This window comes from Oryctolagus cuniculus, chromosome 11 (genome assembly GCF_051225735.1).
Source record: "Oryctolagus cuniculus isolate XC-2025 breed Fujian yellow rabbit chromosome 11, ASM5122573v1, whole genome shotgun sequence".
In the NCBI taxonomy this organism is placed as follows: Eukaryota; Metazoa; Chordata; class Mammalia; order Lagomorpha; family Leporidae; genus Oryctolagus; species Oryctolagus cuniculus.
The window spans coordinates 60,147,453-60,169,868 of NC_142877.1; the positions used below are offsets into that span (position 1 = coordinate 60,147,453).

The 22,416-nt window shown below is 53.4% G+C and overlaps 1 protein-coding gene across 2 annotated transcripts in view; it reads left to right on the forward strand.

Annotated features, from left to right (window-relative positions):
- The first annotated feature begins 2,257 nt into the window (after positions 1 to 2,257).
- KIF5A (kinesin family member 5A) overlaps positions 2,258 to 22,416 on the forward strand; it is a 28,308-nt gene continuing 8,149 nt past the window's right edge. The window contains exons 1-19 of one of the 2 annotated variants that reach the window (XM_002720919.6): positions 2,258 to 2,644; positions 13,575 to 13,662; positions 14,380 to 14,453; positions 14,811 to 14,915; positions 15,136 to 15,184; positions 15,532 to 15,587; positions 15,817 to 15,904; positions 16,074 to 16,198; positions 16,980 to 17,084; positions 17,192 to 17,340; positions 17,427 to 17,575; positions 17,803 to 17,978; positions 18,721 to 18,789; positions 20,059 to 20,265; positions 20,525 to 20,671; positions 21,155 to 21,343; positions 21,669 to 21,786; positions 22,079 to 22,143; positions 22,260 to 22,369. In XM_002720919.6, the coding sequence (XP_002720965.1) occupies positions 2,516 to 2,644; positions 13,575 to 13,662; positions 14,380 to 14,453; positions 14,811 to 14,915; positions 15,136 to 15,184; positions 15,532 to 15,587; positions 15,817 to 15,904; positions 16,074 to 16,198; positions 16,980 to 17,084; positions 17,192 to 17,340; positions 17,427 to 17,575; positions 17,803 to 17,978; positions 18,721 to 18,789; positions 20,059 to 20,265; positions 20,525 to 20,671; positions 21,155 to 21,343; positions 21,669 to 21,786; positions 22,079 to 22,143; positions 22,260 to 22,369 (2,198 nt within the window). In that variant the 5' untranslated portion in view covers positions 2,258 to 2,515. The remainder of the gene's footprint in view (positions 2,645 to 13,574; positions 13,663 to 14,379; positions 14,454 to 14,810; positions 14,916 to 15,135; positions 15,185 to 15,531; positions 15,588 to 15,816; positions 15,905 to 16,073; positions 16,199 to 16,979; positions 17,085 to 17,191; positions 17,341 to 17,426; positions 17,576 to 17,802; positions 17,979 to 18,720; positions 18,790 to 20,058; positions 20,266 to 20,524; positions 20,672 to 21,154; positions 21,344 to 21,668; positions 21,787 to 22,078; positions 22,144 to 22,259; positions 22,370 to 22,416) is intronic. The other variant, XM_008274221.5, reaches the window with a different exon arrangement.

Here is a 22,416-nt window from a genome sequence, read left to right on the forward strand (position 1 = left end):
ATTGGCGAAAACGAGGCCAGGCGATGAGGTAATGGCCAGGGGACGCCGCCTAGGATTGTGGGATGTGTAGTCTGGGTCCCCCGCGTCGGGGCGGGGACCGGCCCTAACGCACCTGGAGGAGCTCCATCACACAGCTGCTTGCTTTTATTGCTACAGCAGGTCTGTGAATAACGTTTACAGCTGCTGTGTTGGCCTCCCAGAACCTGCCTATAGAAAACCACACAGCTAGTCCTGCTGTGTAGCATAGCCCTGGCTTCAGAAACAATAGCAAGAAGTAACATTTCCTAAGTGCTTAGTGCATGTTTGTTAGGAACGGAAAAGTTAAGCAACCTTTGCCAATTAGGACTGGCAGATAAGATACAGGGCACCCAGTTACATCTGAATTTCAGGTAAACAATAGGCCATTTGTGTTGTTTTTCTATGAGTATATTCTATGTCATATACTGGCACAAAGAAATTATTATTTACCGGAAATTCAAATTTAAGTGGGCATCTTGGTTTTGTGCTTTTCAAACCTGGCAATCCTACAGAAGTTCAGGAAAGGATAAGTGGTGCTTCCATGTTTGAACACTGTGTTCTTGATCACTTGGCCAACAGTTCCTGGACTTTTGAATGTCATGGTCCGGTAAAATTAAAACAACAAGCCTTTTTTGAGGGCAGACATAGCATTGCTGTCTTTTTATTTTACTAAGTAAGGACATTACAGACAGAAAAACCTACTATCTATCTGTTATCACCATCATCATTCAATAAAAAGTAGGAAGGGCAGGCTCTCAGAATAAAAGACAGCCCTTTGAGACATAACAAATCATGTAGTTTTTGAGGGCATGTGACCAGTGACCCCCCCACCCCATGGACTGGCGATCTGAAGCCCCTTCACTAAGGATGCCACCTTGGAGCCCCTGGGATGTTTCCTGAACTTGCCAGATGCTGCAACACGGAGAATCAGTGCCAAACCAAGTGACTGGAGAGTTCCTGAATTTGGAATCACTGTCATTCTCTTTGCGGGCTCCTGCCCAAGCCTCTGCTTCCTCTCCAGAGTCCTGCTGCCCTGCCATCCGTTCCTCAGGCCAGACCCCTTTCCTGCAGCTCCCTGAAGATTCAAGAGGGGTTGGCAGTGTTCTGAGCGCTTCTGTCTCGCGGGGCTGGGCCATCAGTCCCTCTCCCTCGCCCACAGCATCTGAGCGACCGTAGACTCTCTCTAGACAATCGGCCCCTCCGTCTCCCATCATCCTGCCCCTCCCTTGGCCTGCAGCCTCCACTCCTGCAGTCCATCCCTCTGCTGGCCAGCTGAGGCCTGTGACGCGAGGAGAAAATCAATTCAGCCGCTTCTCGGTGCTTCTGCTCAGAGGCTGCAGCAGGAGCTGACCCAGGGGGAGGAAGGATGAGCAATCTCCGGACTTTTTTTTTTTTTTTCTTTAAATTTTTTTTTTAATCAGCGAAAGAGGAACAGCAGCAAAGAAAGGCTCAAGAAAGGGGCTGGGGTGTTGGGGCTGTGTTCATCGGAGACTGGGAAGCACATACACACTCGGGTGCCTAAGCCTGCCCCAAACCCAGATGGAGGCGGTCACCCTCCCATCCCACTCCCATCAGCACCCCTCCTTCACCGAATGCTGACCCCCTTTCTCTTGCAAAAGTTACTCCATCCCAGCCTCAACCTAAAAGGCAAAAATGAGAATTTTATCTGCTTTTGAATTCTGACAGCCCAGAATGGGAGCTTATGTTGCCTCAAACTGGAGGTCCCATGTGTACTGGGGGCAGGTAGTAGAGGGATGTAGAAGGGGATGTAGAAGGAGAAGGGAGTAGCCAGACCTTCCCCTGTAGTCCTTCGCTGCAGCCGGCACCTGGACACCCACCTCCACTGGGGATCGGCCAGCTGCTCTTGCAGGCCCAGTGCGGTGGGCAGTCGGGCCTCTGTGCTGTAGGCAGTGGGCAGGGGTGGGGGTGGAGGGGGGTGAGGAGTGTGTGCTCTGGGGAAAGGACCTTGATGGGGTGGCCCACCTTTCCTACCCAGGCGGCAGGTCCATGCAGTCCCCTCATCCCTGCCAGGAGTTGGAGTCTGAGCGACGGACGCACAGCTCGGGGGCGTGGGGTGAGAGGCAGCGAGTGAGCTGAGTCCGGACAGAAGTGAGGGCAAGGTCATCTCCGGGGGCGGGGGTGGAGGGGGAGGAAGCGAGGAGCCCCGGTGCGGTGGTCGACGCGGGGCGGAGCGGCCCCCTGCGAAGGAGGCCCCGCCCCGAGCCGGCGCGCCCCGCCCAGGCCCGCAGCGCGGCGCTGCAGCGCGAGGGGCGGAGAGGCAGAGCCGAGAGGACCAGACGCCCAGGTCGCCCGCATCCCCGTGCCGCAGCCTCGAGAAAGCGCGCCCGGCCCCGCTCGCCAGCCTTCGCCCCGGCGCTCCCCGGCTGCTGTCTTCCCGGCCCAGCGAGCCAGCACCTGTGCAGTGCCTCGGCCTCCTGCGCCGCGCGCCTCACCTCTGCAGCCCAAGAAGTGCTCCAGCCCCGCGCCGGCGCCCACCATGGCGGAGACCAACAACGAATGTAGCATCAAGGTGCTCTGCCGATTTCGGCCCCTGAACCAGGCCGAGATTCTGCGGGGGGACAAGTTCATCCCCATTTTCCAAGGAGACGACAGCGTCGTCATTGGGGTGAGTGTCGCCATGGCAGGGAATTAGGGGAGGGGGCGGGAGGTGGCATCTTCTCCCCTAAGAGCTTCGCCTCTGCCTGTCACCCTGCGTCCCCTCCCCGTCGCTCATCCTCAGTCTTTCGCTGCAGCCCCTCCTTTTCTCCCCTGTATCCCGATGACTGGGTGTGGCCTGGCCCTGCCAGCGGCCCTGGCTCTGCAGGGTGGGAGTGGGCCACTTCCACCATCAGGAAACCCAAGTCCCCTTTGCTAGTCCCGGCAGCGTCTCCACCCCTTAGAGCCAGCCAGTGCCGTGTTTTTCTGCTGTTTTCCCTCTCCCCCAGAGAAAGCTCATCTTCCCTTTGTTGTTGGCTCAGGTCTCTACCCCAGAGCCCAGGCGGGGAGGGGAAGGCTGGCCGAAGGGCTAAATGGGAGGTGGGCGGCCAGGGGTCTCTGCTGATGTCTGAATGGGAATGGGTTGTAGGACAAGGCCCCCTCAGCTCCCGAAGTAGTTACAGCCTGGACTTTGGGGTGGGAGAAAAATGCATTGATGCCACACCCAGTTTTGTGGGGAAACCTCTGAGATCCCAAGAACAGGTCTGCCCCTCCATCCCAGGTGCTGTAAGCAGAGGACTTCAGACCCCCTAATCTCTCCCCACGCCAGCAAAAATGACCAGGCCCTGAGACCACAATAAGTACGTGCTTATTCATCCTCTTTCTTGTTGATCCAGTGAAAAGTGGCTAGCCGTCTCTTCCTCCAGGTGGCAGCCGCTGTCTTGGGGGAGATCTGAAGAGGGAGAACTGATATTTACCGCGTGCTGATTACTCTATTATTTAATCCTTAAAACAGCACTCGGAAGTGGCATCAACATTTCCATTTCACAGATGAGGACATTGAGGCCCACAGAAGTTGAATGACTTTCTCAAGGTCACGCTGTCAGCGTGTGGATCTGAACCTGGATCTGTGCCTGCAGAGCCCACACGTCTTCCTGTATCTCCCACTGCCTCCCCATTTCTGGTCTGCCTCTTCTTGCTGGGCCTTGCCCTTTGCCGGGTGGGTGGGGACCTTCAGTCAGTGGACGGGTTGCAGGATCTGGGGTTGAGTTCTTCTGCAGGGTTTGAGAGAGTCTGGGCCAGCAAGGTGTAGCTGGTTTGAGAAGGGAGGGCAGTGCTCAAGGTCAGGGGCACGTTTGGTGCCTCTTTGATCCCCAGTGCTTGGTGCAAGGCAGCTGGAAGCATGAGTAAAGGAGCTAAGGAAAGAAGGGGAGGAATCCTGGGCCTTGGGTGTCAGGGAGAATGGGACTTGGAGTAAACACGCTTTAGGGAGAGACCTGCTTCCTGGGCCCCAGGGGCCCTGGTCTGCCACCACCCCGTGCCTTCCTCCACACTGAATCCAAGGGGCTGCCTTTGCCCTGTGTGTGTGCACACATGGACGTGTGGGAGTGGGAGTTTCTGCTACTTTATCTTAGCGACCTCAGGCCTTGGCTGGTGGAGCAGTCTGGCCAAGCTGCCAGAGCCCGGGTGAGGCCTTGGCAGCTCCTTTATGAGGAGTCTGGGCAGCAGACTGTAGCTGCGGGAGCTGGAGTGTGAGGTCCCCTGAGACGAGAGATGGGAGAGGTGGCCAGAGGGAACGAATCCACAAAAGGCCCAACTTGCTTGTTCTGGAAGGTGTTTCCTGTAGCTGGGCTCCCCGGTATGATCGCATGGGACAGGGGGTGGTGCTGGCAGGAGGAATTGTGGTGCTGATCTGTGCAGTTGGACCAGCTAAACAAGAAAGATCCAATCAGGGTAAAGAGGGAGGAGGGGGGAAGCAAAAGGAGGACCCCCCCCCACCCCCCCGCCACCAATCCCGACTCTCTCCCGGCTTCACTGCTCACGTTTCCCTGTCTGTTTTGCCTGCTGCTCCCATCTTCCCTTGTCCTGGCTCTCCCTGTCAATCTCTCACTCTAAGCCTCCGTGCTTATGGGGGCCATTTTGTCCCAGGCAGCACCCTTGGAGCCTGCTTTCCTAGACTCGCTGTTCGTTCTGCATTTGGGAGAGTGAGGGACACAGGAGACATGATTTGAGGAGAGCCTGGAGGGCCCCAGCCAAGGCAGCACGTCTCCTCCCCCTCCCCTGTCCTCCAGCTCTCTTGGGGGCCCCAGGTGTGGGGAATTGGTGACGGAATCTGCTTTGGGATGGCTGGGAAGGTGCAGGAAGAGCAAAGGTGGGACAGGGAGACGTCCCTAGAGCCAGCCCCTGTCCCTCCTGCCTCAGCTCTTCCCTCCGCCTCTGCAGCACTGCGGCGGGCTCTGGGCTTGGTTCTGCTGGGCAGAGGGTAGGAGAGGAAGCTGGAGAGACAGTTCCAGGTGCCTTATGTCTCCCCTACTCCTCTCTCTGACTTCTCTCTGGAATCTGGGGGATGGGGCTTAGTCAAAGCTAATGGCCTGAGTCATGGTAGCAGGGTGTCTGGGTCACTGTGTGTGTTGTGTGCATCTTGTTTTGCTCTTTGCACACTCAGAATCCAACGTGACTTTCCCTGGACCTTCGTAAATGTCTCTGTTTTTGTCTTCCCCCGCCTTGGCGTCTCTCAGCAGTGTCCCAAGGCCTGCTGTCTGGGCTGCCGCGTCTGTACCAGATGTGGGAGGAGACACGTACATGCACACACGCTCCCTCCCTTCATTCAGGGGTCTACACACCACCCCCCATGGGGCTGCCAATGGTGAAGAAACCAGGACCATCAAGTTCCTGTTGGGAAAAGCTAGGTTGGGACAAGCTGGGCTGGGAGCTGCAGTGGCATTGGATCAGAGTCAATATGGTTTAGGGTGGTCTGGAATTCCTTTGCTACCTGAAGAGGGGCAGGGAACAGGGCCCCCCTTAGCTTTGGTGGAATCTCATCAAAGAAAACAGAGAGGGGCTGTGATGTTCACTATGGCCGGTGTCGCTCCATCATTACCATGGCAACCCTCCCCAGGGGTGTCACCATGGAAATCGGGCCTGGTGCTTGAAGTTCAGCTTCTACCAAGTGTTTTAGTGAGGCTTGAACAGGTTGGTCGCCTTTGGACCCCTGCTTCTAGCCCCTGCCCCCATTAGCTGAGTCAGCACGTATGGTGGAAAACTACAGAAAGGCACTGGGATACACAAATGGACCAGGAGACGGCCAGGAGGCTTGGGCTGCAGAACAAAGAATCCTGGGCTGCCGAGCCCTGGAGAGATGCTTCAGTGGCCGCGAGGACAAATGAGCACCGGGTCTGCTGGGGGTGGAAGAGAGTGATTGCAGGGGCAGTTCTAAAATAGGTGGAGGGGCTAGGGAGTACTTCTGCTCGCAGGGTCTTGGAATACCTGGAGGTGGAGGGGGTGAGGGAGGCTCTCCTGAAAGGGTGGGTAGGAGAACTGCGTGTTTCTGAGAAAGGGGCTGAGGTTGGACAAAGGGCGTGATGAATTTCCCTACTGTCTGGAAGCACTTGGAGAAATGGCCACACCAAAAGGGCTGAGGGAAAAGAATGGGGGGGCTGCATTTGGGGCGGCAGGGGTGTGGGAGGGAAGCCGTGATAAGGATCTGAGCAGGGGGTGCATTTCGCTTCCTCTGTGAGTCGAATCCAATCGCTTGGGTTTGAAACCGTGCCGTCCCGTTTCTCAGCTGTGTGGTTGCGGGCTAGCTGCCGTCCCCCGGAGCCTCAGATGCCTCACGTATGAAGTGAGAGTAATAATAATACGTAGCTTCTGGGATTACAGTGAGCATTAAATGAGATGATGCATAAAGCTGCTTTGCGTGGTGACAGACAATAAGCTCTTAATGAGAATTAGCTGTTATTATTTTATATGCTGTCTCCCCCAAGAGTTCTTTTGCTAAAATCGGAAAGTGGTTAATACTTTCCCCTCTCACCAATTGCTTCATCCAGATCTCCAGGCGCCTGGTATCTTCTTGCCGTCTTCCTCATCAGCATCTATGTTTGTTCAACAAATATTTGTGAAGAGCGGCCTGTGGGCCAGGGTCTCTGGTGCTGGGGGGGCCTAAAGGGGATTCTTGCCTTCGAGAACCCTGGATTTAGGTGCTGTGGAGTGCCCCAGGGAGGGGGACGTCAGAGTTGGTTTTCCTAATTATGTGTCTGCTCCCCCTGGGAAGGGAAGGGACCCTCACAATCTGCTGCAGCGGGACTCAGTAATCGTGTATTATGAGAGATGGAAATAAGGGTGAAGATTCCCAGGTGAATAGTCTCGAGGCAGGAAAAGTAGAAAACCACAGGTCTAGTTGTTCTCCTGAAAAGATCAGACATGGTTCCACTCATCCTGAGCATGGTCGATAGAAAGGTGAAAGGACTTGATACCTGATCAGGAGTAAGAATCTGAAGGTAAAGGGGAAAGAGCTGGATTGGGATGGAAGTGCCCAGGAAGAGAAGGCAAGCGGGCAGCAGTCCTGAGCTGATTCCTGGGGTCCTAGGGCTTTTCCTGCTTGGGTGGTTAGATGTACTCACTTCCAGCTCCTGCAGCTGTGAGTCCCACCCTTCTACCCTCTGCGTTGTTCCTTCTCCCCAGCTAGGGCTGAGGAAGGAGGCCAGCAGGCAGCCATTGGCTTCAGCATTTGGAGAGCGCCCTCCATTCCAGTGCGTCCGCAGAGCCTTCTGGAGTCTGGTCACTGGGAATGTTTTGAGTGAGTGTGGGTGTGAGTGCGTTGGTGCCCCTGTTCCCAGGAGGGAGAGAGGAGGGACGAGGCTGGCCTCCGAGTTGCACTTGCTTCCCTTTGGCCAGACGCCGGGTTTGTGGAGCATGGATTGAGATCACTGGTGGAAGAGCTGAGAGGCGTTGGCCTGGCAAACACATTTTGTTTGCTTCTGTCTCTTGGCCGCTGGGTGGAGAAACATTGAGATAGATTAGAATTCAATAATTAAGGTATGTTTTCTTTAATACCTTTAGAAATTATGTGACTATGACACTACTAGATTTTAATTGTTGACAGAAGTAAAGAAAAGCACATAGAAGAAACTATAAAAATCATCCCAAGAAAAGCACCCTTAGTAATTCGATGAACAGTATTTGTTTTCAGTGTTTATTTCTTCCATATTTACGTACATAGTTTTAGAACCTACCTTTATTAACAAAATATCATGAAATTTCACCATCATTAAATATTTTTGTGTAATTTTTTTATTATTTTACAATTTTTAATTTAACTTTTAAATAAATCTCTCAGGCACTTGTGACAAAATTCAGACAAATAAAAAGATATGCACTGAAAAGTCAGCTTCCTTCCACCCCTCTTTCCTCACCTCCAATTCCCTTTTCAGAGGGGAAGCATTACCAGTCAGCTTCTTGTGGATCTTTCCAGAAATATACTGTGCATTTGCAAGTAAATGCAATTATACATGCATATACCATTTCACACTAACAGTAGCATACTATTTGAGGGTTTTCCACAAAGTTTGTGTAAAAATGGAATGAAAAGACAAGTTGACTTTGGTGCAAAGCCATTTTTGAAATCCATGCATACCCTTCCCCAATACACATTTTCCTTCAACTTTTTGAAGATCCCCTCATTCATACTGTTTTGCACCTTGCTTTTTCCCCCCGTTTAGGATTTGCTTATTTATATGAAAGACAGAATGGCAGAGAGAGGGAACAGACATGAACTATAATTTATATACAGTGTATACATCATAAGCAGAGCTCCATGGCTTTTTTTTTTAAAGATTTATTTATTTATTTGAAAGGCAGAGTTACAGAGAAGCAGAAGCAGAGAAAGAGACAGAGAGAGAGGTCTTCCGTCTTCTGGTTCACTCCCCAAAGGGCTGCAACAGCCAGAGCTGCGCTAATCCAAAGCCAGGAGCTTCCTCCAGGTCTCCCACACCAGTGCAGGTGCCCAAGGACTTGGGACATCTTCCATTGCTTTCCCAGTACATAGCAGAGAACTGGATTGGAAGTGGAGCAGCTGGGACTCGAACCTGTGCACTGCAGGCAATGGCTGTACCCACTATGCCACAGCGCTGGCCCCGCTCAGTGGCTTTTATAGTGTCTGTAGATACCATGTAACCCCCATCCCACTCAAGAGCCAGAACACTTCTGTGCCCCTGAAAGCCGTTCATACCCCCTTCCAGTCACCACTGTGTTACCACAATCCCAGGTAGCGGCTCTTTGGATTTCAGCACCACAGATAAGTTGGGTCCCTTCATGAACTTCGTATAAAGGGAATAGTACAGCATTAAGTCTGTGTCCTTTCCCCATGTTTTTGGGATGTTGTTCTACTTATTGATATTCTGTTATCCCATCATTTTAAACAGCAGTCAGGAAAACAATACCTGCATACAACATAATTTAATTGATTCCTTAGGGTAACAAGTGCCTTAAATGTTACTTCTTTGTTTTCACTTCTCATTATTAAAAGCTGTATGATAGTAAACATTCTGGCAGCTGAATCTTCGCCCGTGCGTTTGATTCCTGTTGTGTCAATCCTTAGAAGCAAGATTTCAGGGTCAGGAGATCTGCGACATGAGAGATGCATTTCTGAATCGCCCCTGAAGCCTGGGTGTGCTCTCCTGCAGGGGAGATGGAGAGCGCTCGTTTCCTTACCCCTCATCCGCTCTGGGTATTACTATGGAAACTTTATTTTCCAGTGTGATAGGCTTAAATAAAAAGCTACAGTTTCAGTGCCTTTTCTTGGACATATTGAGCATCTTTATGTTTACCAAACGTTTATATTTCTTATTTTGTTGTAATACCTAACACTTGTCCTTTTTTTCTTAGCTTTTGTCTTTTTGTTACTAATTTATTAGAGTTCTCTAGGTAATAAGCATGTTGATGTATTTCTTTCAAAAACTTAAAATTTTCTTATTTAAAAATTTTGTATTTTCATTTGTAAATGATTTATCTTATTTATCTGAAAGGCAGAATTACAGAGCGAGAGGGAGAGACAGAGAGAGAGAGATCTACAACTCCTGGTTCACTCCCCAAATGGCCACAGCAGCTGGGGCTGGTTCAGGCTAAAGCCAGGAGCCTGGAGCTCCATCCAGGTCTCTCACGTGGCTGGCAGGGATCCAACCACTTGGGCCAATTTCTGCTGCTTCCCCAGGCACATTAGCAGGGAGCTAGATTGGAAGTGGAGCAGCCGGGGTTTGAACCGGCACGATATGGGACACTCACATTGCACGCGGCAGCTTAACCCACTGTGCCACAGCACCTACCCCTATATTTTTTTTTTAAGATTTTACTTATTTATTTATTTGAAAAGTAGAGTTACAGTGAGAGGGAGAGACAGAGAGAAAGGTCTTCCTTCTGTTGGTTCACTCTCCAAATGGCTGCAATGGCCGGAGTTGCGCCTATCCGAAGCCAGGAGCCAGGTGCTTCTTCCCAGTCTCTCACGTAGGTGCAGGGGCCCAAGGTCTTGGGCCATCTTCTACTGCCTTCCCAGGCCACGGCAGAGAGCTGGACTGGAAGTGGAGCAGCCCAGACTAGAACTGGTGCCCATATGGGATGCTGGCACCACAGGTGGATGATTAACCTACTGTGCCACAGTGCCAGCCCCACACCCCTATATTTCCTTTTTTTTTTTTTTTTTTTTTTTTTTTTTTTTGACAGGCAGAGTTAGTGAGAGAGAGAGACAAAAAGAAAGGTCTTTCTTTTTCCGTTGGTTCACCCCCAAAGTGGCAGCTACAGCTAGTGCTTTGTGGCCGGCGCGCCGCGCCAATGCGAAGCCAGAAACCAGGTGCCTCCTCCTGGTCTCCCACGCGGGTGCAGGGCCCAAGCACTTGGGCCATCCTCCACTGCCTTCCCGGGCCACAGCAGAGAGCTGGCCTGGAAGAGGAGCAACCGGGACAGAATCCAGTGCCCCAACCGGACTAAAACCCAGGGTGCCGGCGCCGCAGGCAGAGGATTAGCCAAGTGAGCCGCAGTGCCGGCCCCCTATATTTTCATTTTAGAAAAGTTTTAAATTAAAAAGAGGAATGGGCATTTGCCATAGTGGTGAAGATGGGGGAGACCTTGAGCAAGTTCCAGGTCCTGGTTTCAGCCTGGCCCAGCACTAGCTGATGTGGACACTTAGAGGTGAAACTAGCCGATAGATGATCTCTCTCCATCTCTGTTGGCCTTTCAAATAAATTAATTAAAGTTTAAAAACAAATAAAAACAAAAAAAACTTCCAAAATCGTACTTTTCAAGGATGGTCACTATTAATATCTTGCTATGAAAAGTGTACACATATACAAATATAGTTTTTACATTTAAAAACAGAAATCCTGGGGGCTGGCGCTGTGGCGCAGTGGGTGAGGCCTCCATCTGCGGTGCTGGCATCCCATATGGGTGCCAGTTCAAGTTCCAGCTGCTGCACTTCCGATCCAGCTCTCTGCTATGGCCTGGGAAAACAGTGGAAGATGGCCCAAGTCTTTGGGCCCCTGCACCGGGTGGGAGAACTAGAAGAAGATCCTGGCTCCTACCTTTGGATCGGTGCAGCTCTGGCTGTTGCGGCCATCTGGGGAGTGCACCAGTGGATGGAAGACCTTTCTCTGCCTCTCCTCCTCTCTCTGTGTGACTCTGACTTTCAAATGTAATAAATAAATTAAAAAATACCAGAAATCCTGAGTTGGCATAGTGGGTTAAGCTGCTGCTTGGTATAAATATATATATGTGTGTGTATACACATATGTATATACATAATATATGTCTATGTATACCTTACTCATGTAAAACATTTTTTAAAAAAGATTTTTTATTTGAAAGGCAGTTGACACAGAGAGAGAGATAGAGCTCTTCTATCAAGAGAGACGGACAGACAGAGAGATCTGTCTGCTGGTTCACTCCCCAAATAGCTGAAATGCCTGGAACTGGGCTGGGCCAAAGCCAGGAGCTTGGAACTCCATCCATGTCTCCCACATTGGTGACAGAGGCCCAAACACTTGGGCCATCATCCACTACCTCCCAGGTGCATTAGCTGGGGCTGCATCAGAAGCAGAGCACCTGGGACTGCAACAGGCACTCCAACATGGGATGCAGACGGCACACGCAGCAGCCTAACCTGCTGTGCAGCAATGCTGGCCCCACCTCACTGGTTTTAATGGAGTTATGGCCAACTTCTTGATGGAGATTTGAATTCTTCTAGTTTTTCTCTAACACAAAGTGCTTCAGTGGACATTCTTCTACAGATATCTTCAAGTTCTTTGGCAAATGTTTTGTGAAATGAATTCCTGGCACTGGAATCCTGGTATGGAGTAGGAGCAGTATGGACATTTAAATATTGAATAGAATTGTTCTCCAGTGAGCTTCCATCAGTGTACCAAACTCTGCTTGTTACAGAGAGAGCACCTTTCCAACTTCTTTGCCTTTGTGATTTCTGGGTCCTGGGCCTCAGAGGCTTTCACCACAGGGAGAACTGATAAATATTTCAGGTAGATTTTTTTCCATAAGCTACACTTACTTTTTTAAATATTCAAGAATATTTAGGGCCAGTGCTGTGGTGTAATGGGTTAAGCATCTGCCTACAGTGCCATTATCCCATATAGGCACTGGTTTGAGTTCTGGCTGCTCCTCTTCTGATCCAGCTCTATGCTGTGTCCTGGGAAAACAGTAGAAGATGGCCCAAGTGCTAGGGCCCCTGCACCCACATGGGAGTTCTGGAAGAAGCTCCTGGCTCTTGGCTTTGCATTGGCCCAGCTCCAGTCATTGTGACCATTTGGAGAGTGAACCAGTGAATGGAAGACCTCTCTCTGTGTCTCTGCTTCTCTCAGTTTGTAACTCTGCCTCTCAAGTAAATAAATAAATGTTTTTTTAAAAAAGAATATTTAATTATTTTTCTTATGCAAAGAAGCATATATAGATGAAAATAAAATGAATACACAACCATTTTTATCATATTTTATGTTGAAAACTTTTTTTGAAGAGTTATTTTTATTTATTTGAGAGTCAGAGTTACAGAGAAAGAGAGAGAGAGAGAGAAAGAGAGAGAGAGAGATATGGGGGTCTTCCATCTGCTGGTTCACTCTCTTATATGTCCACAAAAGCCAGGGGCTGGGTCAGGACAAAGCCAGGAGCCAGGAACTCCATCCAGGTCTCCCACAGGGGTGGCAGGGGCCCAAGCACTTGGGCCAACACCCGCTACTCCCCAGGTGCATTAGCAGGACGCTGGATTGAAAGCGTGGGGTAGCAGGGACTGGAGCGGACACTCGGAGACAGAACTCCAACCACTGAAGTGGTGGCTTAACCTGCCCCGCGGCACCTTGGAGAGCCTTCCCTGGCACGAGGTATGGATCCAGGAAGGAAGATATTTTTTTAAAATATTCATTTATTTATTTGAAAGTCGAAGTTACACAGAGAGAGGAGAGGGAGAGGGAGAGGGAGAGGGAGAGAGAGAGAGAGAGAGAGAGAGAGAGAGAGAGAGATCTGCCATCCACTGGTCCACTTCCCAATTGGCTGCAACAGCCGGAGCTACACCAATCCGAAGCCAGGAGCCAGGAGCTTCTTCCAGGTCTCCCACGCGGGTGCAGGGGCCCAAGGACTTGGACCATCTTCTACTGCTTTCCCAGGACATAGCCCAGAGCTGGATTGGAAGTGGAGCAGCCGGGTCTTGAACCAGCGCCCATATGGGATGCCAGCACTTCAGGCCAGGGTGTTAACCTGCTGCGCCACAGCGCCAGCCTTAGAGATGGTTTTTAATGTTGATGGGTAGTTCTTCACTTTCCACAGCTGGTGGCCCTGATGTCTTTTCTCATTTGGTTTCTCGGGCAGTGGCTGTGGGGTGGTGGAGCGTAAACCATCTCAGGAGACTGCGATCCCCTCAGGCCGTCTCACTGGGTGACACCCGGCCACACAGACGCGCCTCCTGCTGTCCGGACTGAACTTCGCTGCTCTCTCTAGTTCCTGCCATGCCCCGGTTTTCTGAGTACCCGAAGGACTGAGGAACAGGATGCCTGTCTCGGGCTGCTGGATGGGGCTGTGGGAGTTCTGCTCCGTCGCGCCTGCCTGCTCATGTCTGATGTGCTTTATCTCCATTCCAGGGGAAGCCCTATGTCTTTGACCGTGTGTTCCCCCCGAACACGACTCAGGAGCAAGTTTATCATGCGTGTGCCATGCAGATTGTCAAAGGTAATGAATCTTCCTTCCTTTCTATCTTTCTATCCGTATTTATTCATGAGAGAGGGTGCTTCTATCTGCTGGTTTCAACTCTCCAAATGCCCACAATGGCCCCTACTGGCCAGGGCTGAAGGCAGGAAGTCAATCCAGGTCTCCCATGTGTGTGGCAGGAGCTGTTACGTGGGCCGGCACTGCTGCTTCTCCCTGATAAAAAGCTGGAATTGGGAGCTGAAGCTGAGAATCAAACCCAGGCGTTCCCATGTGGGATGTGGGCGTTTTAACCTCTATGCCAAATGCCTACTGCTGCATTTTTTTTAATTGTCTTATTGTTATTTTTAAAGATTTATTTATTTGAAAGGCAGAGTAACAGAGAGAGAGAGAGAGAGAGAGAGAGAGAGAGATCTTCTATCCCATGGTTCATTCCTCAAATGCCAGCAACAGCCAGGGCCAGGTCAGGCTGAAGTCAGGAGCTGGGCGCTCCCTTCGTTCTCCCATGTGGGTGGCAGGAACCCGTGTGTTTGAGCCATCACCTGCTGCCTCCCAGGCACACCAGCGGGAAGCTGGGATTGGAAGCACAGAATAGCTGGGACTTGAACCAGGCTCTGTGATATGGGATGTGGGTGCCACAGTGCCTGCCCCTGCAAGTAGGTTTGGGATGTACTTCCTCAGGCTCCCCCTTGCCTGCCCTGCTTATGTCCACCTGTACTCTTCCTCCCCCATCTCTCCCAGATGTCCTTGCTGGCTACAATGGCACCATCTTTGCGTATGGACAGACTTCCTCAGGGAAAACCCATACCATGGAGGTGAGGGTTCTGAGTGTGGAGAGTGAGAAACCGGGAGCATTGGTAGAGGTCAAGGAAAGTCAGTGGGGGAAGACCTAGGGGTTCAGAGGGGGCGCTGTCAGGTGGTGGGACCCCTCGGCCCACTGCAGCCCGCCTGCCTCTGCACTGCTCCAGTTTTCTTCTCTTGACCTGGAGAATCAGCAGAGTGAGAGTCCAGAGGGCTGCTCAGTTTGCTCTTGCTGCCACGGAAAGGCGGCCATGGCGGTGGTGACCACGCTCTTCCCACCCACCACGCCCTTTATGTTCACCTGCGGGCCTGTGATTTGCCTCACTCGTCCTGAGCCCCAGCCTCACTCCGGAATGCCCTCCCTCCCCCAGGGGAAGCTGCACGACCCCCAGCTGATGGGAATCATCCCTCGCATTGCCCGAGACATCTTCAACCACATCTACTCCATGGATGAGAACCTTGAGTTCCACATCAAGGTGATGACAGCAGGACGGGCACGGGGCGGCCTCCAGGGACCCACTGGGCTCCCAACTTGCCTCTCACCCCTGGCGACCCCGGTTCTCCTTCTCTGCCAGATGGTCCCTTCTGCCCTCTCTCTCGCTCCACTATTTGAGCAATGCCCACTAGTTTGGGATTCCTGTACTAGTTCTGGGGTAGGCTCTCTTCACTTCATTCTCCTTCTCTCTCCCTAACCAGGTTTCTTACTTTGAGATTTACCTGGACAAAATCCGTGACCTTCTGGATGGTGAGTTTTGAAGCCCCAGTTTGGGGGTGGGGAGGCAAGCCCACCTTGCTGTTGGCCTTGGGTGCTGCTTGGCAGGAGGTGCAGGGGGCACCCGGGACACACACACTCCTCCCCCTGAGCACAGTCCTTCGGCCTCACTCACCAAGAATGTCCAAAACCTGAGAGGGACAGAAGCTGTGCTCAGGGGCCCAGGCCTGCCTATAAGCAGCTGAGAGGAGGAGGAGGGACCGAGGCTTCGCGAGGACACACGTGGAAGTCTTCCTCTCCGTGGCATGGGGAGGCAGCCACGGTGGGGGCCGGGTCGGGGCAAGCGCTGGTCTCGCTCATCGTGCGCTGTCTTCCTTCAGTGACCAAGACAAACCTGTCTGTGCACGAGGACAAGAACCGGGTGCCGTTTGTCAAGGTGAGGGGGCGGGCGCCCACGTGGGGCCAGTGCGTTGGGAGTGTGGGTGAGGGAAGAGGGCGGGTCAGTGGCCCAGAGTTGGAGGGTGGAGATCCTGCAGGGTAAGACGTGCCGAGGGGCCTGGCAGAGTCTGGGCTCCTGGAAAAGATGCTGTCTTGAAGTGGTCGGTGTGCAGGCGGTGCAGTCTGCAGGTCGGAGTCTGTGGTCATTGTCCACACGCTCCCCGCAGGGTTGTACTGAGCGCTTTGTGTCCAGCCCAGAGGAGATTTTGGATGTGATTGATGAGGGGAAGTCGAATCGTCACGTGGCTGTCACCAGTGAGTGGGGCTCTCGAGGGAGCGAGGGAAGAGTGTGTCCTCCAGGGCTGGGTGGCGGCTGTGGCAGGCCCTTTGTCTGTCGGGGGGTGGGAGTGGGGTGCAAGGACGCTGGGGCAGATGGGGGTGCATAGGGCGTGCTCCAGGGTGTGTTTCTCGCTCGCTCCTGCAGACATGAATGAGCACAGCTCTCGGAGCCACAGCATCTTCCTCATCAACATCAAGCAGGAGAACATGGAGACGGAGCAGAAGCTCAGTGGGAAGCTGTATCTCGTGGACCTGGCTGGGAGTGAGAAGGTTGGCATCCTGGGGGGGGGGGAGGATCTTGTGGGTGGGGGTGGCTTTTTTTTTTTAATAGAAAAAGACCTAAAATTGAGATAGAGTTCACATACCATAAAGTTCATCATTTTTTTTTAAAGATTTATTTATTTGAAAAGCAGAGTGACAAGAGAGAAGGAGAGGGAGAGGGAGAGGGAAAACCAAATGGCCACAACAGCCAGGGCTGGGTCAGGCTGAAACCAGGGCCCAGAACTCCATCTGGGCCTCCCACCTGGGTGGTAGGGGCCCAAGCTCTTTCTTCTGCTGCTTTCCCAGGTGCATTAGCAGGGAGCTGGATGGGAAGTGGAGCAGCCAGGACTCGAACCAGTGCTTAGGGATGCTGGTGTCTCAGGGCAGTGGCTTAACCTGCTGCACCACAATGCCAGCCCCAAAGTTCACCATTTTAAAGTGTATAATTCAGTGTTTTTTTAGAGTATTCCCAAGGTTGTGCAACTCTCTCCACTGTGTAATTCCAGAACATTCATCACCCATTAACAGTCACTTCTTGCTGTCCCCTCCACCCACCCCCTGGTAACCGCTCATCTACTTTCTGTCTGCATGGATTTGCCTCTCCTGGGCATCTCATGTCACAGAGCTGTACAGGATGGAGGGAAAGACGGCCTTGGCGAGAGCATTTAGGGGGGCAGCATCTGGCCAAGCATCTCTTTTGCTCCATCCTTGTCCCCTTTCCCTCCCTCCTCCTTGGACTGAGCCCCCGTGAGTGGAAAGAGGTGGCGATAGCTTTTGCATGTCCTGGCAGGTCAGCAAGACTGGAGCAGAGGGGGCCGTGCTGGACGAGGCAAAGAATATCAACAAGTCCCTGTCGGCCCTGGGCAACGTGATCTCCGCGCTGGCCGAGGGCACTGTGAGTGTTCCCCGGGCCCCACCCTCCTCCCGTGCCCCCACCTCATTTTGCAGGTCGCTCCATCCCCTATGGGCACCGCCTCACTCACCGGCCCCTTCCTCCCCCAGAAAAGCTACGTTCCGTATCGTGACAGCAAGATGACGCGGATTCTCCAGGACTCCCTGGGAGGAAACTGCAGGACAACGATGTTCATCTGCTGCTCCCCGTCCAGCTACAATGACGCGGAGACCAAGTCCACCCTGATGTTTGGGCAGCGGTCAGTGGCAGGGTCCCTGCGGCTCTGCCCGCCCCAGTGCTGCCCAGGCCTAACACGGCTCTCTTCCTTCCCCTTCGTTCCCCCAGGGCAAAGACCATTAAGAACACTGCCTCTGTGAATCTGGAGTTGACTGCTGAGCAGTGGAAGAAGAAATATGAGAAGGAGAAGGAGAAGACCAAGGCCCAGAAGGAGACGATTGCGAAGCTGGAGGCGGAGCTGAGCCGGTGGCGCAATGGTTAGAGCGTGGTGCCCGGGGCAACCAGGCCCCTCTCCTGGAGGGAGGGGAGGTGCGGTAGAGCAGTCAGGTGGGCACAGGCCCAGAACAGGTGCAAGAGCACATGGAAAAGAGATCGGGGGCCTGGCTTGGAGGTCTTGGCCTGGAGGTGGGAGGGACGAAGGACCTGGGCTCTCAGCTTTCCCTTCTCCCGTCCCTGCCTTGTGCTCGTCCTGCCCCTTTGCCAGGAGAGAATGTGCCCGAGACGGAGCGCCTGGCCGGGGAGGACGCCGCCCTGGGAGCTGAGCTCTGCGAGGAGACCCCCGTGAACGACAACTCCTCCATCGTGGTGCGCATCGCACCCGAGGAGCGGCAGAAGTACGAGGAGGAGATCCGCCGTCTCTACAAGCAGCTGGATGACAAGGTGAGCGGCGGCCGGGCCCTGCAGGACCAGGCTCTCCTCCACTGCCCCTTCTGATTTTAGAAGGGGCGGATGCTCGTTCTGGAAAGGGTGGGAAGTGATTAGAAACAGAAAGCAGAAAATGGACGTCATCCATCACCCCACCCCCCTACCCCCGTTAGAGAGAAGGCTGCCAGCACTTTGCTTTCCCCTGCACGCACATCAGGCGGCCGAGATGGACTCTCTGTGTAATTTTGCATCCATTTTTTCATTCAGCATTGGATTAGGAGCAATTTCCTACTGCATTAGCTCTACTTCATCAAAAGTGTTTTTAAATAGCTGCCTGGGAGTGCGTTTATCAAGATGCATTTGGCCATTCACTTATTACAGGGCGTGCAGGGTTTTTTCCTCTTATAAATAGCTCTGAAATGACTGTTTTTGCTTCAAATGCATAAGACTTTGCTTTTGAATGATTGGGTTGGAATGGACGGTTGGTGTGGGACTTCCGGGCTGAAAGGTATGAATGTTGAAAGGTGTTTGCTGTGGATGGTCAAGGTCATACCAACTTCCGGGAAAAAAGAGATTTGGAGGTGAGTTAAGAGTCAAGGCCAGAAGATCGCTGTTTCTAGGATGGGCGTCTCTAACGGAAAGCCTCAGCTCTCTGGATTTTTATCAGGGTCCTCCCTCGACTCCTCACCCCTTTATGATAAACAGCAACCAGCGGCTTCCCTTCACCTGTTTCCCCAACCTGCCACCCCCCCAACAGGACGATGAGATCAACCAGCAGAGCCAGCTCATAGAGAAGCTCAAGCAGCAGATGCTGGACCAGGAAGAGGTAAGGGGTGTGGGGGAGCCAGACACAAAGGAAAGCAGTTGTGTTCATCTCTGAAAGACATAACAAAGACCTTTTTAAAAAAAAAACTATTTTTTGTATTTATTTATTTGAGAGGCAAAGAGAAAGAGCGAGCTCCCAGCTGCTGGTTCACTCTCCAAATGCTTGCAGTGACTGGAGCTGGGCGTGGGGCTGGAACCAGGAGCAGGACATTCAATCCAGGACTTCTGTGTGGGTAGCAGGACCCCAGTGACTTGAGCCATCGCTGCCGCCTGCTATGGTCCTCATTAGCAGGAGGCTGGAGTCAGCAGCTGGAGCTGGGAATCGAACCCCAGTGTGGGACGTAGGTCTCCCTACTTGTAAACACCCTCCCCTGAGAAGGCCTTTATAGAATCAGATGGCAGGGGGTCGGTGAGTTGCGGTGTAGCAGGTAAAGCCACTGCCTCCAACACCAGCACCTCACATGAGTGCCATTTCAAGTCGTGGCTGCACTACTTCCTGTCTAGCTCCCTGCTATGGTCTGGGAAAGCAGCAGAAGATGGCCCAAGTGCTTGGGCCCCTGCCATCCACCTGGGAAACCAAATGAAGCCATTTGGGAAATGAACCAGTGGATGGTTCTCTCTCTGTGTGTCTCTCCCTCTCTCTCTAATTCTGCCTTTCAAATAAAATAAATAACAACAACAAAAAAATTGGAGGGCTGGCGCCATGGCTTACTTGGTTAATCCTCCACCTGCGGCTCCAGCATCCCATATGGGCACCGGATTCTAGTCCTGGTTGCTCCTCTTCCAGTCCAGCTCTCTGCTGTGGCCTGGGAAGGCAGTGGAGGATGACCCGGGTGCTTGGGCCCCTGTACCCACATGAGAGACTGGGAGGAAGCACCTGGCTCCTGGCTTTGGATCGGCACAGCACGCCGGCCATAGCGGCCATTTAGGGGGGTGAACCAACGGAAGGAAGACCTTTCTCTCTGTCTCGCTCTCACTGTCTAACTCTGCCTGTCAAAAAAAAAAAAAAAAAAATCGGATGGAGGAAGTGGCATTCTGCCTGGGGGCTGGTCACCCCCCAAAACTTAACAGAAGTCTAGGAAGTGCTTTGGGGCTTTTCTGAAAGCTCAGAGTTGGAGTCTGGGTGCTTCTTCATTCTGTTGCTGTGGAGCCTAAAACCCACTCCCTCCAACTTTCGCTTTGGGTCGGGGGCTCATCTTCCCCAGCCTGTGGGGCTGTGGGGACAGTCGCCAGCAGGTGCTCTCTCACACGCCCTTCCTCTCCCGTGCAGCTGCTGGTGTCCACTCGAGGGGACAACGAGAAGGTGCAGCGGGAGCTGAGCCACCTGCAGTCAGAGAACGATGCCGCCAAGGAGGAGGTGAAGGAAGTGTTGCAGGCCCTGGAGGAGCTGGCCGTGAACTACGACCAGAAGTCCCAGGAGGTGGAGGAGAAGAGCCAGCAGAACCAGCTGCTGGTGGACGAGCTGTCTCAGAAGGTGGTGAGTGGCCTGCTCGTGGCCCGAGTGCTCCTGGCCTCGGACATCCTCCATGTTCCCCGGGGGGCTGGGCAGTAGGGTGTTGGCACCCATCCTGCCCCTGCACTTTGCCCTTCTGCCCCTTGTCTTCCACACCCTTCTGTAGGGCCTGTGTCCTCTCTGTGGCGGCCCTGAGGGTCACGCACGAAGTGATAGGCCTCCGCCTGGGCCAGGGAGGGGAGTGGGAATGGCAGTGGCAGTGACCAGAGGGGCTGTTCCCCAGGCCACGATGCTGTCCCTGGAGTCTGAGTTGCAGCGACTCCAGGAGGTCAGTGGGCACCAGCGCAAACGAATTGCCGAGGTGCTGAATGGGCTGATGAAGGACCTGAGTGAGTTCAGCGTCATCGTGGGCAACGGGGAAATCAAGCTGGTGAGTGGGGAGACCCAGCAGTCCTGGTCAGGCCCTGGTGGGATGTGCAGGGTGGCCCAATCCAGACCCTCGGGGATACTGGGGAGGGGGGTGCAGAGAGCCAGGGGACACACCTTCACACTAGACCCAGAAAACAGCAAGAGGTTTGCACAGACTCAGGCAACAGGACACATTGCGGAGGTACCAAGTGCAGAAGCAATGGAGATGTACGTAGAATTTAGCAGTGGGGGCACAGTGCTGTGGAAGTGAGACACTGTTTCGCCTACCAAAGAAAATCATCATACATGATGAGATGGGAGCGGGGAGTGTGGCCCTTGGTTCTTTCAACGCAGGTGGAGGGATTTAGTGCAAATTGCCAGGAGAGCTGCTGCAGGGGGTTCACCTGTCCACCTGAGTCCCCAAGTGTGTGAGGGGCTGGGCGGAAGGCGGGAGGGATGCCTGGGACCCCCCTGCAGCTGGTCTTCCTCTTCTGCCCGTCCCCAGCCAGTGGAGATCAGCGGGGCCATCGAGGAGGAGTTCACGGTGGCACGGCTCTACATCAGCAAAATCAAATCGGAGGTTAAGTCCGTGGTGAAGCGGTGCCGGCAGCTGGAGAACCTGCAGGTGGAATGTCATCGCAAGATGGAGGTGACTGGGCGCGAGCTGTCGTCCTGCCAGCTCCTCATCTCCCAGGTAAGCGCCTGAGCTGAGAACCCTGGGGAACATGGCTATTGTGCGGTTGTGGATAAAGCTCCCAGCGCCCTCCTGAAGGTCGAGGTCAGCTGAGATCAAGGACAGAGGAGCTGGGGTGCCAGTGGGGAGAACTCAGCCAAACAAAGGCTCTGATCCGAGAGGGTCTAACAGAGTCCCCATAGGAATGACGCCCGACCTGCAGCGTCCTGGAAGGCGTGCGGTGGGGGAGGACTGGGGAGAATGGGAGTTGACAGGTATGCACCAGCTCGGAGTTGTGTCCCCAGCTCCAGCCATCTTCTTTCTCTTCCCACCCTTCTCCTCCCAGCATGAGGCCAAGATCCGCTCGCTTACGGAATACATGCAGAGTGTGGAGCTGAAGAAGCGGCACCTGGAGGAGTCCTACGACTCCCTGAGTGACGAGCTGGCCAAGCTGCAGGCCCAGGGTGAGGCCTTCCTCAACTCCGTCCCACCTGTCCTGGCATCTGAGATCCCCCAGGGAAAGTCCCAGACGTCCCCAAAACACCAGCCTGACAGTCCCCCAGAGCCTTAGCCTGAAACCACGGGTGCAGACTCTTGCTAAGAGCCCAGCCAGGCCTTTGCACGTGGCCCATGCACACGAACCATAAACCCTGGGCCTGCCCAGAACAGCCCATCCCCTGCCCAGCCTGAGCTTTGGTCACCACCTGTGGGTCTATCTGGAGGAGATGGGTTTGGTATGAGCTGTCTTTCTCATAGAAACTGTGCATGAGGTGGCCCTGAAGGACAAGGAGCCGGACACCCAGGATGCGGATGAAGTGAAGGTGAGTGCGGGGCTGGGGCCGGGGCCGGGGCCGGGGCCGAGGGTGGCGCAGGAGCAGAGACTTCATGGGGGTGCCTTGGGAGTCCGGCTTTGAGCCTGGAGTGGGGTTATTTGCAGAAGGCTCTGGAGGTGCAGATGGAGAGTCACCGGGAGGCCCATCACCGGCAGCTGGCCCGGCTCCGGGACGAGATCAATGAGAAGCAAAAGACCATTGATGAACTCAAAGAGTAAGGTTCCCGTGGGTGGCCCCAGTCTCCCCCAGGTCCTCCCGTCC